General features: G+C 39.9%; 2 protein-coding genes across 4 annotated transcripts in view; both read right to left on the bottom strand.

Moving 5' to 3' along the window:
- Positions 1 to 73: 73 nt before the first annotated feature.
- usp14 (ubiquitin specific peptidase 14 (tRNA-guanine transglycosylase)) lies at positions 74 to 6,345 on the bottom strand. The gene is made up of 16 exons (XM_074689621.1): positions 6,174 to 6,345; positions 5,201 to 5,346; positions 4,757 to 4,789; positions 4,542 to 4,646; positions 3,766 to 3,869; positions 3,601 to 3,659; positions 3,360 to 3,490; positions 3,173 to 3,253; positions 2,991 to 3,073; positions 2,779 to 2,893; positions 2,514 to 2,579; positions 2,305 to 2,397; positions 2,088 to 2,216; positions 1,494 to 1,554; positions 1,175 to 1,282; positions 74 to 1,084 (listed from the first exon to the last, which is right to left on the bottom strand). The coding sequence occupies exons 1-16, from the start codon at positions 6,187 to 6,189 to the stop codon at positions 936 to 938; spliced, it is 1,479 nt and encodes a 492-aa protein (XP_074545722.1). The 5' UTR covers positions 6,190 to 6,345; the 3' UTR covers positions 74 to 935.
- A 784-nt stretch (positions 6,346 to 7,129) lies between these two features.
- rock1 (Rho-associated, coiled-coil containing protein kinase 1) overlaps positions 7,130 to 14,108 on the bottom strand; it is a 38,216-nt gene continuing 31,237 nt past the window's right edge. Inside the window, exons 28-33 of one of the 3 annotated variants that reach the window (XM_074689339.1) lie at positions 12,089 to 12,159; positions 11,865 to 11,953; positions 11,684 to 11,762; positions 11,336 to 11,597; positions 9,126 to 9,333; positions 7,130 to 8,913 (exon numbers count right to left, since the gene is read on the bottom strand). In XM_074689339.1, coding sequence (XP_074545440.1) covers positions 8,862 to 8,913; positions 9,126 to 9,333; positions 11,336 to 11,597; positions 11,684 to 11,762; positions 11,865 to 11,953; positions 12,089 to 12,159 — 761 coding nt within the window. In that variant the 3' untranslated portion in view covers positions 7,130 to 8,861. Of the gene's footprint in view, positions 8,914 to 8,934; positions 9,023 to 9,125; positions 9,334 to 11,335; positions 11,598 to 11,683; positions 11,763 to 11,864; positions 11,954 to 12,088; positions 12,160 to 14,108 lie in introns of those variants that run through there. The other 2 variants (XM_074689342.1, XM_074689340.1) reach the window with 2 other exon arrangements.

Below are 14,108 nucleotides of genomic sequence, written 5' to 3'. Positions count from 1 at the left end.
CTTTAAACACAAACACATCAAGGAAGCATGCATTTTGGTATAACAGTTTATTTTCACCACCTATGAAAAGCGATCAGTCAATAACTTATTACAGAGTGGTGATGTTAGATCTTACACGTGGTGATCAGGAGACCTGCGAGGAGAAACAAAGTGAAGCATAGCATTTTAAACGTACAGATGTACTGAATCAGAGTCGGCAGAACAAAGTTCAAGGCTTGTCGAGTAAACCATCGTCACAGTTGAATCTCAAGTCTTCATTTAACTGCACACAGTTCACCGCAAGTGCAACCTGTTCTGAAATAGTCCCCCTGCACACTTCCCCCAAAAAAGCATTAGTGAAGATTTGGCAGAAAGGAACCCCATTTGAGAACAATTCCAGGAGATGATGTGAGCCAAGCACTTAAGAAAAGACCTGAGATTGAACCCAAACGTCTGAAAGGGCCAACAGGTGGATCAGGGCGAGTCTTTACAGTGAAGAGTGAGAGTCTCCATTAAACATCTGAGAGGATACAAGCCTGAATGTCAAGGACAACAGCTCGGCTAGGCATTCATTATACAAGTTGGTTAAATGACTAAAGAGAAATATTTTGCTTTTATGATATGAGCACCTTATCAAAGGCTTTAAAAAATATACAATGTGTATAAAACATTTAACGAAACTGCAGAGCTAGACTCAAAAACCTCGCTCGAGGATCCAGTCCAGAGATTGCCTCTTGTCTTATCTCATTTTCAAAGCCCACCGTGGTAGAATATTTAACACCATTTGAAAGAATTCGTTTAACAAGCATCCGTGTTGGTTACAAAAACAAACAAAAAAATTAAGGTCATCAAATCTTTAAAGACACCAGTTTTATTGCACATCTATACAGACAGTGCTTGGAAATGGCAATTTGTACGTGTTTGATGTTTTTGTCTTCTAGGAAATTCCCCCACAGCTACTGCTCCTCCTCTTCAAGTATTTCCAGTCTGCGGGGTCCGTACAGTAGAACGTACGCTATATGCCAGTCTCCGCCTCCAGACAGTCGCAGGATATCCTCTGGAGACACCACACTCACCTTGTCGTCATCAAACTTGATCCACTCATCTGAGAGAGACGGACACAAAAGGAAACGATCAGTTCCTGAACATCTGTGAGCACTCATCGTCAGGTTCCTGTAAGAGAGACTGTGGTTACCTTCTTTCCTCTTGACCCATCCCACGTAGTGACCTGATGAGCTGGAGCGGCCTTGGTGTGTCAGCACGGCCTGCAGGTCGTAGTAGCCACTGTTGTTGGAACCCAAGTCTGCAGAAGATGCAGAAAATATAACTTTTACTACCTTTTAAAACCTTTGATATTTCAAAGTTTAAAAAGCTTTAGAATTATAAAACATTAAATATGCACAATCTGATCTGATCTAATGAACTATCTACTTTTTTACTGGTCAGTAAATTTAATTTTACTTAAACATATTCCTTAGTGTGTTCATATATAACAAAGTTGTGTTGTAACATACCATCAGGGAATGAGAAAGGCTCGTATTTCACTTCTTTAGCTGTGTCCGGCTTCTTCACCAACTGATGCAAAAGACAAAAAGCTTAGATGCGACAGAACAAACAGTAGCTGTGGCATTAAAGGTTTTAAGCAATGGTTGTGCTCCAAGACGGATGACACATTTCCACCCATTCTGATTCCTATGCATCATGGATGCTGACATATCAGGCATTTGGAGCCAGAGTTGTAATAGGAAGCTGTCATTGTCCTCCTGCTAACTGAAAAACACATTCAACTTAATGATACAGCTGTCAAGACCTCTCAGGTTAGCATGGTCTGCAACAAGACAGCTTCTTTTGTCAGTCTGGAGCAGAAAGTTACAGCTATGAAAACTTTTTTTTTCCTCAATGCCTCTTTCTGATCTGCTCATCTGGTGTATGTTTCAGACGTACATTTGTCAACTCAACCGTCAATCGCGGTGTTATCGCTCGTTTTTAGAATCAATAACTGCACTTAATTTCTTAAAACAATTTTGATTTTGACATTGAGTTTGATGACTTCAACCTAGGAAAAACTTATCAATGCAGTATTAAAGACAGTCATGGATCCAACGCACCTTCTGCTGCTGCTTCTCTAGCTTCTTGTCCTCAACTTCTTTGAACTTTGACCTGATTGGCAGCATCTTCTCCTGGATCTCTGCAGTGCACAGCTCGTAGACATCAAGCATGAGTGGGAACTTGACATCCTATGAAAAAAAAAACAGTTAAAGAGGATATTTTAGACTAAGTTACAGTGAGTCAAGTTAAAATGAGACTGTTGTAGCTCATACAAACCTTGAGGACTTTAGCATTGACAGACTCCTTCTCTTTGTAGAAAAATCGGACCATTTGGACAGTTAAGTAGGCAGGCAGACGGCTGAGTTTTGACTGCAGGGTAGAGACAGTTTGAGAAAGAGAATGAATATTATATCCAAACGAAAGTTGGGAAAGTGAAGCAACCTTGTTCTGAATGATAAAGGAAAGGCTGATAGGAGAAAACTTACAGATTTTATATACAGGGCATTTCTTTCCAAAGTTGTGGACATTTTTGTGATTTCTTCCTGCAGTCTCTGGAGTGAAAAAAGAGAAGGGGATGATAATCACAATTCTGTAATAAAAGCAATCTGGAAACAACAACGGAAAGATAATCTGGCAAATTTATTTTTCTTCTCTCACTGGGACTCTGTCCGGACAGAAATAAAACCGTCGCCTTGCCAGATCCAACAGAAAACACATGCTCCTGGTTTATCATACTTAAAAGATGCATACCAGCCTCAGTCCTGTTGCAAGGTACTTGACTTCTTGGTTGATGAAGCAACTGAGCTGGAGTTGACTCTCCTTGCCCTTGATTGGCTCTTCCTCCTCAGACTCCGTGCATTTCATTCTGGACAGCAGAGTTAAGGGAAAGCTTCACAAAGAAAAACTGAGTCTAACTGAACAATGTTTTCATGATCTTAGAGCCAAGTGCACTGAGAGGATACGAGGTTTCAAATTCTACACCAAAATACTGGTCGATGAGGTTCTTCTTTGCAGAGGCAGAGGCCGCTCCGCTCCCTGCATCGGTCTGTAGATTAAAAGAGAAAAAGCACAATCAGAACGTGTAACTTATTCAGAACGCTCCCATCACTTAACAGAACCAAACACCTCTGGTATAACATTTTACCTCCATGGGAGTCTCTGGCTCTAGTGGCTCCAACTTTTGCTGGAGTACTCTCATCATCTGCAGCCAGCATTCATTGGCATCCTGAGGGAACAGGAAAAAAAAGATGCCTCGTCTTCATATTTCATTTACACGCTCTCTCTCAGACTGTAAATGTGCAGCAGTGATGGCGTAAGTGATGGTATCACACCTGCTGGAGGTACTGCCCCTGGTCTCCCTTCTCAGCAAACTGTGGGAAGGCCATGTGGAGGAACTGAAGCAGAATGATGGGCGGGAGGCTAGATGAGGTCTTGTCCATGGTCTCGTACAAGTCACGAAGAGCTGAGGAAGCAAGAATACATATTAGTGTCATATGCACAAGTAAGCATAATGAGTCAGCCTTTACTTTTCTTGTGATTTCCAGGTTCAAAAGAATTCACTGTGCCATGTACCTGCTGTGATGTACTGTGACGGTGCATTTGCCCCAGATGACCGAAGCGCACCTGAATACCTAAAAAGGAGGACAGAGTTTTTTTAAGCAGAAACCAGAGAAAGAGAATGCTTTGTAATCAATAGTGTGACAGAATATAGACGTAATAACGATCAAGCTGCCTCACCTTCTGAGTGCAGTTTTGAGCTCAGGCACAGAGCGCAGACACTGCACTGTGGCGTTCATGTAACAGGTGTTGCCCAAGTTTGTCAGCCCACAAGGCAGCTCCATCTGAAATGACATCATGTCAAGAGCTCAGCTAGTTAAGCTTTCAGCTTCAAAAAACATACATGAAAAGGACTTTAACTTTCTGGAATTTATGAAGACTTGTTTGAGGTTCTGTTAATCATTTTTTTTCTGTGTCATCCTGGAGCTCCTATTTGTGCTGAAGAGCTACAATGAGCCTGTTGTGATGTTTTTCTAACACTGCAAACTGATATATTTGGTGTGTTTCAAAGAAGAGGTGGCGTTAACACAGAAATCAAAATGTCTTCTCCTTTTTTCAGTTGAAACAGGACTCTTTGCTATGAAGCACTGGCAAGCGGCTGACTGAGAGGACATAGAAAAACAAGTGACTCAGCAGTTGGTTTTTTTTTTAAATATCAAACCTTCATAGCACCAGACACCTGATGTGTTGCACATTTCAACAGTCTTCAACAAAACAGCCTTTTTTCTTTTTAAAACATTGTCATAAATTTGCTGTGACATCATAATTTTAACACTTTTCTTCGATCCATCAAAGCCTTTCAAAGTTAGGAGCCAAAGGAGCATTTACGAAATATCAATGCTTTCTACTACATTCTCTAATTGGTAACTTTGAACCTGAAGAAACCTGGACGTCAAGTAGAAAAGAGCCCATTTGTTTCAAGTTTACATGTCATTTTCCTCATCCATCTTACTTACCGCTGAGGCCAGCTGTTCCTCTGTCATGTCCTCCACAAACATTGGCCGGACGGCAGGCTCCTTGGGCAGGGCATCAGCTGAGCCCACCATCAGCAGAGTCATTCCCTATGGGAATACAGAAATACACCAAACTTTTGGTAAATTCATTATGCACTACGGCTCTGTGAAGTACACAATTATTTTAATTAGACTCCAAACATAGCTGATTTACTCACATTTTTCAGTTTAATGTTTCCCCATTCATCATCCTGAAAACAGACCAAAGATGCTGTTAGCATTTGTTCCCCACTTAATACAGTGTAACAATCCTCATCAACAACATGCCTGACACTCTTCAGTTGTATTAAGTTAATTATCTGAAAACACTCATCCTCAAACAAGGTAGTAAATAAATAAAAATGTTATTCCATCATCTATCTAGGTGATTTCACTGTAACCATTTCTGTCAAATAAAGCCTCATGCTGCTTCACACAATGTTGTTGTCTTGTATGTAATGTAAACATAAAAACCCATAACAGTTACTGTCAACAGTTGTCTATCCAAAGAACTATTGCTTATGTTTTTCTATGTAATTTGATGCAGAAAAAGTAAATCCAAAGGACTGTTGTTTTCTTATTTATGTCTGAATCAGATGCTGTGTGTTTGTTTATAGTGGTACCTTCAGGGTGCCTCCCTTCACCATGACCTTCTGTCTGTCAGGCTGAACTCCTGTCAGGGCAAAGAGTTGAGCTTTGAACACCATGGGTGGCTCCTCGGTGTTCAGTTCTACTGCATCAAACTTCTCTTTGCCCCATTTCACATTTACTGAAAGAAACAGATGACCAGTTAATGCAAAAGTCTGAATATCAGCATCTTGTCACACTGCTGCCATGTATGACACAGCATCTTGTAGGCGACAACAGAGAGTGGCTTGGAATCAGACAGGTCTCTAAACGTGACAGACAAAGCAAGTATTCAGCAAGTTTCAGTTTTATAACACATTTAGCTAAGGTATCTGTCACTTTACAAATACAAAGTCTAGTTCTATTCGCTTTGTAGGCCTTTTGAGTCAAGCAAATGCAATATGAAGCATATCAAGTGTAAAATCATGGTTTGGCTAACATAGCAAACAAAGCTACTTAAGCTAATTGATGTTGCGAAGCTGTATGCCTCATGGTGAGAATAACAAGGCACGAACACGATTTAAACTAAAAAGAAAAACATGTTTATCCGAAACATCAGTGTTGTAACACTCAATCTATTGTTAACTGTTAACTAGCGAATGCAGCTAACTTAGCTGGCAGTCAGGGGGAGTAGCTGTAGCTTCTGATGAGTGCCTTGGTATCAGCGTAGCCGGCTTGACTAAAACTCAAATCATACACTGTACTTCGAAACAGTAATTTAATAGAAACGCGAGGCCATTTGGTATTATTCCCTGATCGAGGTATTCCTATTTGTGTTACTTCCACCAGTGGCCTGACAGTGTTGACAGGCTAACTGAAAACGTTAGCATGCTAACAGCATATCACGCTAAAGCTAGCTAAGCTAGCATGCTAAATTGAATTTACGTTACAGCTCCAAACACGTGTACCCATTAATGTGTGCGTGTATCTTCGTTGGCAATTGATAATCCCTTTAGGATAACACCATACCTGTAAACACCGGCATATTTGGCAACCCTTTGATCCCTCAACTCTTTGTTTTTTCCTGATACAGTCCACCGGGGCGCGAAGGAAGAGTTGGCTAGTTGTCGGTCTGAACTTCATTCAAACAGAATGACGCTGCAACAACACGCTGGGAACTTATCGATGCGCTCTGACATCAGCTCACCATCCTGCCTCATAAACTGCACCCAGACAGCACACACACCAACATGAAATCTGCCCAGATCACTGTGCCACATTAATAACAGTATTTATCAGAGTGAGGGTTATTGTTACTGAGGTGTGGTCATCCCGCTGAATTACGGGCAGGTGTTTTTCTCACTTCTGCTCTGCTTTATCACTCAGTTGAGCCATGGATGGGTTAGCCTGTTGGGATATTTACAGGGCAAAACAGCTGCATGACCCCGTTTGACTCACCTCTTCCAGTTTGTGTTAAATACTGCTAGGGAACTCTTTTGAATTCAGATTTACTATAATCAATCAAAAACGGGTTTAGAAAGCAAGATTAAATACCAGTAAATCTTTCCTCATGGCTTCAATATTGTAAAAAATACTTTTATTTATTAGCAAGTTTATGTTTTCTTCTGTGCAACACATTTCCACACAGTAAACTGTGGTAATCTGAGGTTTCTGCCTTAAAGCTTGGTTGGTAATCCATTTTATTGGGATTAACAATTGTGAACCCAATGACTGAACCTGAAGTGAAAACTATCAAACAATGAATGATAAAGATATGTTTATTGACATATCCATCAGTGCGGACTCCAATGCAATTAACCATGCAAATTATCCATGACAAGAGTAGATCATAGTTCCAGTGCTTTTTTAACTGAACAAAAAGTTAACAAATAAAAAGATTGCGGAGGTATTCCATAATCCTTATGTCTCTCATTATATACACTGTTGGGGGTTTGCATTAACGGGACATTACCGTGTTTGAAAAACATACATTGTAGATGTTACCTTGGACAGTCAATGACACAGGTAGGCTCCTTTTAGTACACCACCCCGGAACTTGTCATGTGATATGAATTGAGAGTTGGGACTTTGTTTTAACACACTAACTCTATTGCATGTGTCCATAAAGATGTAACCTAATATATATATCTTATATACTCAAACCAGAGAGGAAAAGAAAAGTTCAGATAAAACCACAAATGAGTGGCAATTTCTTAAAAAATAAATGTTGGAAGAGTTAAGATTTGTCTTGTTTTGGAGGAGGAAAAAGAGCAAACAGATATGGCAGTAAAATCAATATCCAAACGTTAAGGCACTAGGTGGGCCAAATGCTACACCTGTTTAGTCTTCTACAAATAATTTACAATTCAAACAGTGCAGTTTTACATTTGTTAACTTAATGTTTTCCTTTTGAACCATTTATCTATGAATCAATGTAAGGCAATACATTACAAAAAATAAACAATACAAGAAAAAAATATTACAGACAATGTACCAAATAAACAGAAAAAAATCAATTAAGTTTTAGAACTCCTATATGCCATTACTATGGAATTTTCCTTATGGCTTGGAGCAATAAAAATAATTATAATAATAAAAATAATGCATAGATTTATATGATGATCTTGCATGCTCCTCACTCAATACTCAAAACATCTAATACTTATGTCCCAATACTCTGTCCCAAACCTGATAAGTGACTTGTAGAGTGATAAGAATAAAGGCAAAATGGCCAAAGATATTAGATGAAGGCATCAGTCTTATTTTTTTAGCTGGAAACAGATGTATGCATGCATTTAGCTTGAGCATCTGTCACATTGGGAAAGAAATGACAAAACAGTTATTAGTTTTCCACCCCTGAGACACAACCACTCACTGCAGATCTGCAATCCCTGTATGACAGTACCTATAGCTGAACACATACTTGCAGGTGTCCCAGCAAAACCCCCTTTTACCTTTTCCATCATAACTGTCATGTAATATGAAACAACAAGTCTCCATGACATGAGTCCCTCTACATCACTCCACTGTCCAACTTTAGCTGAAGACGAGGGAGCCATCTTCTGGTAGAAATGGAGCGCTGCAAGTTAGATGAGTTGGATGACGTGATTTTCTTGAGGAGGAAAGGTTGCAGAAGGGTTTGAGGGATCAGGCCTCTTAATGTCCACCATGCCAACTGTGTGACATGCGTTGCAATATTCCAGCGCTGGGTTTCTATACTTTTTCTCTTTTTATGGATTTTAGACAAAAATACAGGTATCCGTTTTTCAAGGGTGAGTAAGGAGGAAAAGTTAAGAGTCCAGAAAAAATCCAAACGGTTCAGATGGTTAGCTGAAAGAAAGAGCAGAGACAGGTGTCCAGTAAAAGAAAGACAAAATATCTCTACCTAGGTTAGTTACCCACACTAAGTCAACAGAGCTGATTTACGGACATTGGAACACCGCTTTGCATCGTGTTTGACAGGTGGAGTGTAAAGGTCCCCGTAGGTGGACAATCTAATGAGAGTAAATCAATGAGTTAGTCACTGAGCCCAAAAACACATTAGTGCCAATTAGAAAAGTCCCACGTGTCAACTGGAAAGAGCCCAGGAGTCAACCAACCAACCAGGAAGTGTCTGGTGTTAGAAACACCCACAAACACGAGTAATAAATAGACGAGTTTAAAGTGGCAGAGAAAAGTCTTAAAAATCATAATCAGCACTTTCTGAAGAAGTTCCTGTCAACAAGTGCTGGATGTTGTGTCTGCTGCTTGGAGGCTGGACTGCGCTCTGCTACAACACAGGAGACAAACAGCAGGTCACGCCACTGACTTGACCACAGCTCAGCCCAGCACGGGGGATAAAATAAGACTTGTGACTGCTGCACACCCTCGCTTACTGCCTAAAACAACATCATAGTGCTTATTGTATTTCATGCAGTCGTCTCAAAACAAAACGAAAACATCTAAATATACTGGAGCCCAAGTCACAGATTGTCAAGTTACCTCAGCTTTCCTGTATTGCTTTTAGGGTTCTTGCGGAAGGACTGGTTTGGTCCAGAGCGAGTGGACATAGAACGAGGTGAGGCTCTTGAAAATGTGGTTGGTGGGGTTTTAGGGATCTTCTTTCCAAGATGGCCGATCCATTTCTTCTGCTCGTCTTGGGTCAGGGCCAGCAGGAGCATGTCCCGGGCAGAGGTCACGTCGTAGTTTACTGTAGAAAGCAGAACATGTTGTACAGGTCAGGAATGGAGTAGAGCAAACCTGACCCAAAACCAGTACCAGGGGTCAGGGATGGCGCTTAAAATATAAGCGACACTTGTTTTGCCCAAACAATTTAAAGCCTAAAAAAGACAGCTAAGGAGCCACTCCTACTGCTTTTTGGCATCTGGTTTAAAAACCAAGCAGCCCCCGTAGAGTCATGGGCAGAGGAAATAAAGAGAAGAGGTTCTTGTGTGCACCATAAACCAGCTTGTGCTCACAGGCTCAAGATTTTTTTTGCACAGTGCCTATCTTTAGGCAAAATTTAGATCCTATTAGCACCAAAGTTTAAGCAATGCAAGAAAGATGATAAACACAATAGTCAAACGTCATTTTGAACTCTAAGGGGGCTTAAACTCCAAAGACAATGGTTGGTCTTGCAGAAACATTTCTTATAATCGTTTTAATTTTTTTCTGCCCATGTCACTTTGGCCAGTTACAAATATCTCAAAACCTGCAGGTTTCAGCAAGTCAAATTTCAGACTTGTTAAGGCGTTTTAATGTCACCTTGAATGAAATTTAAGGCCAAAAACACTATAAATACAGACGGTTGTTTAGGGATCGTGCTGTATTGTAATCCACACTGACGTCATCCAGCAAACCCTCAATTAATTTGCATTTTACCCATTGCCTCAGACTGGCTAGCTCGTATACGGATCACTTATATCACAAGAGCCAGAAAAAAATGACTGAAAGCTGACACTTTTTCTTTTTTAAAGCTTAAGATCTGGGTTGTGAGATATGAGCTTGCCTTGTTTTAACATATTTGACCTATGAATTGAATTTTAAGCCTATACAGAGTAACAGATTCAACAGGTGTTCTGTATAAAACTTTATATAAGTTAAAGTATAAAAAAAGTCAAAAAAGCGGTCTGGGGGAATTTCTTTTTAGAGGGAAAATCTAAGTATTTAAACATTAAAATGAAGCTTTTGGAGCAGATTAAGTTATGATAAATAAGTAGCTTGTTTTTTGAGTATCAGACTTTAGACTGGAGGATGAAATGAAAAATAGCTAGTTAGCAAAATGTTACCTTTTACAGCATATGAACTACATACCTTGTGAATTCCCAGAGGCATAAATCAAAAATATTTAGACAAATGGTGTATTCATCCTATTCAACATTATAAATCTGATTCTAAGAAATAACTAGCAAACAAACTAAAGGTTTTGTATAAATTAAATGTAGTGAGAAGTATACTTTTGTTAAGTACAAGAAGGCTTTTTTTTAACATAAGGACATAACATATGCTGTACTGTGTTTTATAATTGACCCCTCAATTGTTAAAATTCAGAAAGTAAACGTAAGCTAGCTTGTTGAACTAATACGCCATGTAAGAATTGTGATGTCAAACAGTCCAGTTTAATATTGCGCAGTGCTCTGTGTGGGTACCGTGTTGTATCACCTGTTGTCTTGACGCACATTCCCTATAGTTTGTACAGGCTCTACGACTGTCTGCTCTGCCCATACGTGATAAACAGTAAACTCTGTTGTGTTACCAAAATAAAAGCCCGGACTTGACAGACATTGCACGCTGATGCTCATGACCACAATAAAAGCCTCCTACACAGAGCAGACTTCATTAAACAGATCAAAGTTCAGACTGTAGCCTTCATAGAAAAAAATAACATTCACTAGATTAGTCCCGACATATTTAAGACCTCTGAGTAATGAATTTTTGATCAGCATGACATTACTAATGCATTTGATGCGGACATCCTGTAAAACACCTGTCAAAAGGCACTTGCCATCATGACAGAGAAAAACAGGAAAAACTACAATTATAAAGATGTAACTAGTATATTTTTGTTTATCCAACAGTCATCAATTCATCCTTGCCAACTAAAGTTAGTGGTTACTTTTCTTTTCTCTTTACACTTACAGACTTTAACTTTTAGCTCCACTTGAGTTGACATTTTAAGAACACATGCTGATAAACATTAGACAGGCTTTCACCTTTGCAAGGAGCAATAACGTCCTCCTTTTTGTCAAGGTGGTCCTTGTGGCACTTCACGTGGCAGCGACGACACTCCAGCGCCGCCGGTGGCTTGAAGACGTGCCACAGAGGCTTGGCGCAGGCCTCGCAGTTGGAAGGGAAGTGATAGAGCGTGGGGATGAACTCGTGGCCTTTGTGTGGGAGACAGTTGGTCTTGTCGCCCTGAGGGACTGTCTCCATGTCTGCCTCCTTTCTGCACTCTCCCTCATTGGCATAGAGAATCTGGAGACAGAGACAGAGAAATCTGAGCTGAATGTGAAACGCATAGATATGCAGAGAGATTTCAAAGACAGGAAAAGGCTTCTGACCTGGAATATCCTTGGAATCTCCTCCGTCTCAGCTCGGTACACGTCTCCTTGTGTTACTGGTCTCACATGGAACAATTTACTGCCGAGTAGAAGCACCAAATTATTTGATACATCTATTAAACCATAGCTTCAGATGTCGTTCAGCCACACTGTGCAGATGACAGAGAAAAGGAACACTCACTCGATATCTAGTACCATCGAGGGGTTGGACTGCTCCTTATCCTGCTCGTCATTGTAGAACAGAATCTTCTTACTGCTCACCACCACATACTGCAAATATTCAAGAGGACAATGAGAGGAAGACAGACACTGCCCTCGAGGGGTTGGCAGCATTCTTAACAAACCAAAGCAGACTTTAAAACAATGCAGGGCACAAAGAGGAAGCGTCAAATAAACACGGCATACCTGCTTCTTCCATCCGTATCGCTTGATGTTAGCACGGTTAGGAATAGACAGCCAGCCCTCCAGTCTGGATTCTGTTGAGACGAGAGGAGAGTTACAAACCACCGCAGTGAAGAAAATACAAAGGCCATGCACAGTTTAAACTTAACCAGGGGAAAAATAAATCATAAGTTAAGTAATAAAATTTTAAACACCAGGTGAACCCTTTGAGGATTTCTGCCTGCGTTAAGGGGGCGGCACTGGAGTCGGTGAGAAGAGCTGAGTTTAGAGATCCTCATGCAGGAGGAAGATATTAGCCATGGTTAAAACTTTTCACAGCATGTTAAAAGACACTTTATGATTTAATTTAAGCTTTTTCAAAAGATCATCAGAGCAGCAGTTAGTTTTTACATTCTCTTAGTTATCTCCATCACTCACTCTTTTCATAGAAACAACCATGTGCAGGTTAAACACATCATATTCTGTCAAATTAACTCCAAGTGCATGCAGCTGAAACAACACAAGTTAAACGGGAGCAGTGAATTATGAGGGGCTTCGTCAGCTACGTGTGGCTTTGTGAGGGAGGGAGGTCTTTGTGTCCAAACAAGCAGTGCTTCTGGGTGAACATGCTGAAAAAACTCCAAAACAATAAGAGTGTTACACGTTTGAGACACACAGTGCTATAACTCAGGGAAAAAAAAACAGCTTCTCTGGTTTTAAGACACGTTTTGAAAGTTGCTGAGAGTGAGGTAGTAAACAGGATGTAGTCTGGTAGAGTTTGATGTGGTTATTTTACCGTTAGGGCTAAACTTGTTTGACATTGTGCAAATTTACTGGCGGCTTCTTTGATTTACATCTCAACTAAGCTCTTAAAGCATTTCTTTGCCTTTTTTTTCCAGAAAATTGTCTTAATTTAAGATTTTGAAGACAAAAACGACAACTGAACTGCTTTTATAGAATAAAAAAATCTGCTAACAGGATAAGAAAAATATGCTTTTGACGTTTCTTGAAATATTTTTTTTGTTTAAACAAGAAACTAAAAAACTAGGACATGCTTAGATTTCAGTTTTTGCAATGCTGTAGTATATTTTTGCAACCAGGATGTATTGATTCTATTTATCTCTTTCTATTGTTAAGAACTCTGCCATATTTACACAGATGTAACAGTGTTCATTCATATCTCTTAAAATGTTAGAATGAAGTCTTATTAAACTCTGTCTTTCAGAAAGTGTGAACATTTTTTTGGATCTTTCTTTTGTTGCGCCAGGTTTCTTTCAAAAGTTTTTCCCTCCCCACCAACAGAGGTGTCTTTCTCACCTCCAGCAAAATAATACTCAAAGAAACTCAGAGGCAAAAAGACATAAAAACACACACAGCAGCTGCAGCACAGGCCAGGCAAGAGGGGCTGGTCTACTCAGTTACTCACAGAAGGAAAGGAATAGAAGTTACAAAGATAAGAAGGAGAGGAGAACCGGCTGGACATGAGGGGGATAAAAAGAGACTGATTTAACCACAGATATCAATCAAGAAAAATACATATTCATTGAATAGATGCTCTTTTTCCTTTGAAATGTAGCAAACCTGAATTCACAACAGAAGCACATCAGATGTTTGTTTTTCTTTAACATACCAAGTATGCAGCATGAGCAATTCCCCCCAAAAGTCACCGTAACTAGAGGTGTCCCAGTACGACCTTTTCACTTCCAATATGATACCAGTATTGCAGCCTTAAGCATTGACCAATACAACATCAGCATGAAACATACTTTTACTCCTTATTTTGTAGTATGGAATGTTAAAAACGGCTTCACCAAGTGTTATTACTCAAATTCATCAATGATGATGTTGGTGGTATTTACCATTCGATCCCCTGGGATTAATAAAGAATTTCTGATTTTGATCAAACTTCCCCGAATCTGCGCCACTACTGGAAACTTGTGCATGACAAGTTTTGTACTCAGCTGTAACATCTTTTTCAAACTTAAACAAAAAATGTTGCTGTATGTTGACATCACTCCTACTCTTTGCTACTTTGTTAGCAGCT

This window comes from Halichoeres trimaculatus, unplaced genomic scaffold (genome assembly GCF_033239565.1).
Source record: "Halichoeres trimaculatus isolate MK-OKI-2021-1 unplaced genomic scaffold, fHalTri1.1 fHalTri1_scaffold_15, whole genome shotgun sequence".
In the NCBI taxonomy this organism is placed as follows: domain Eukaryota; kingdom Metazoa; phylum Chordata; class Actinopteri; order Labriformes; family Labridae; genus Halichoeres; species Halichoeres trimaculatus.
This window is presented reverse-complemented; position numbering and strand designations above follow the sequence as displayed.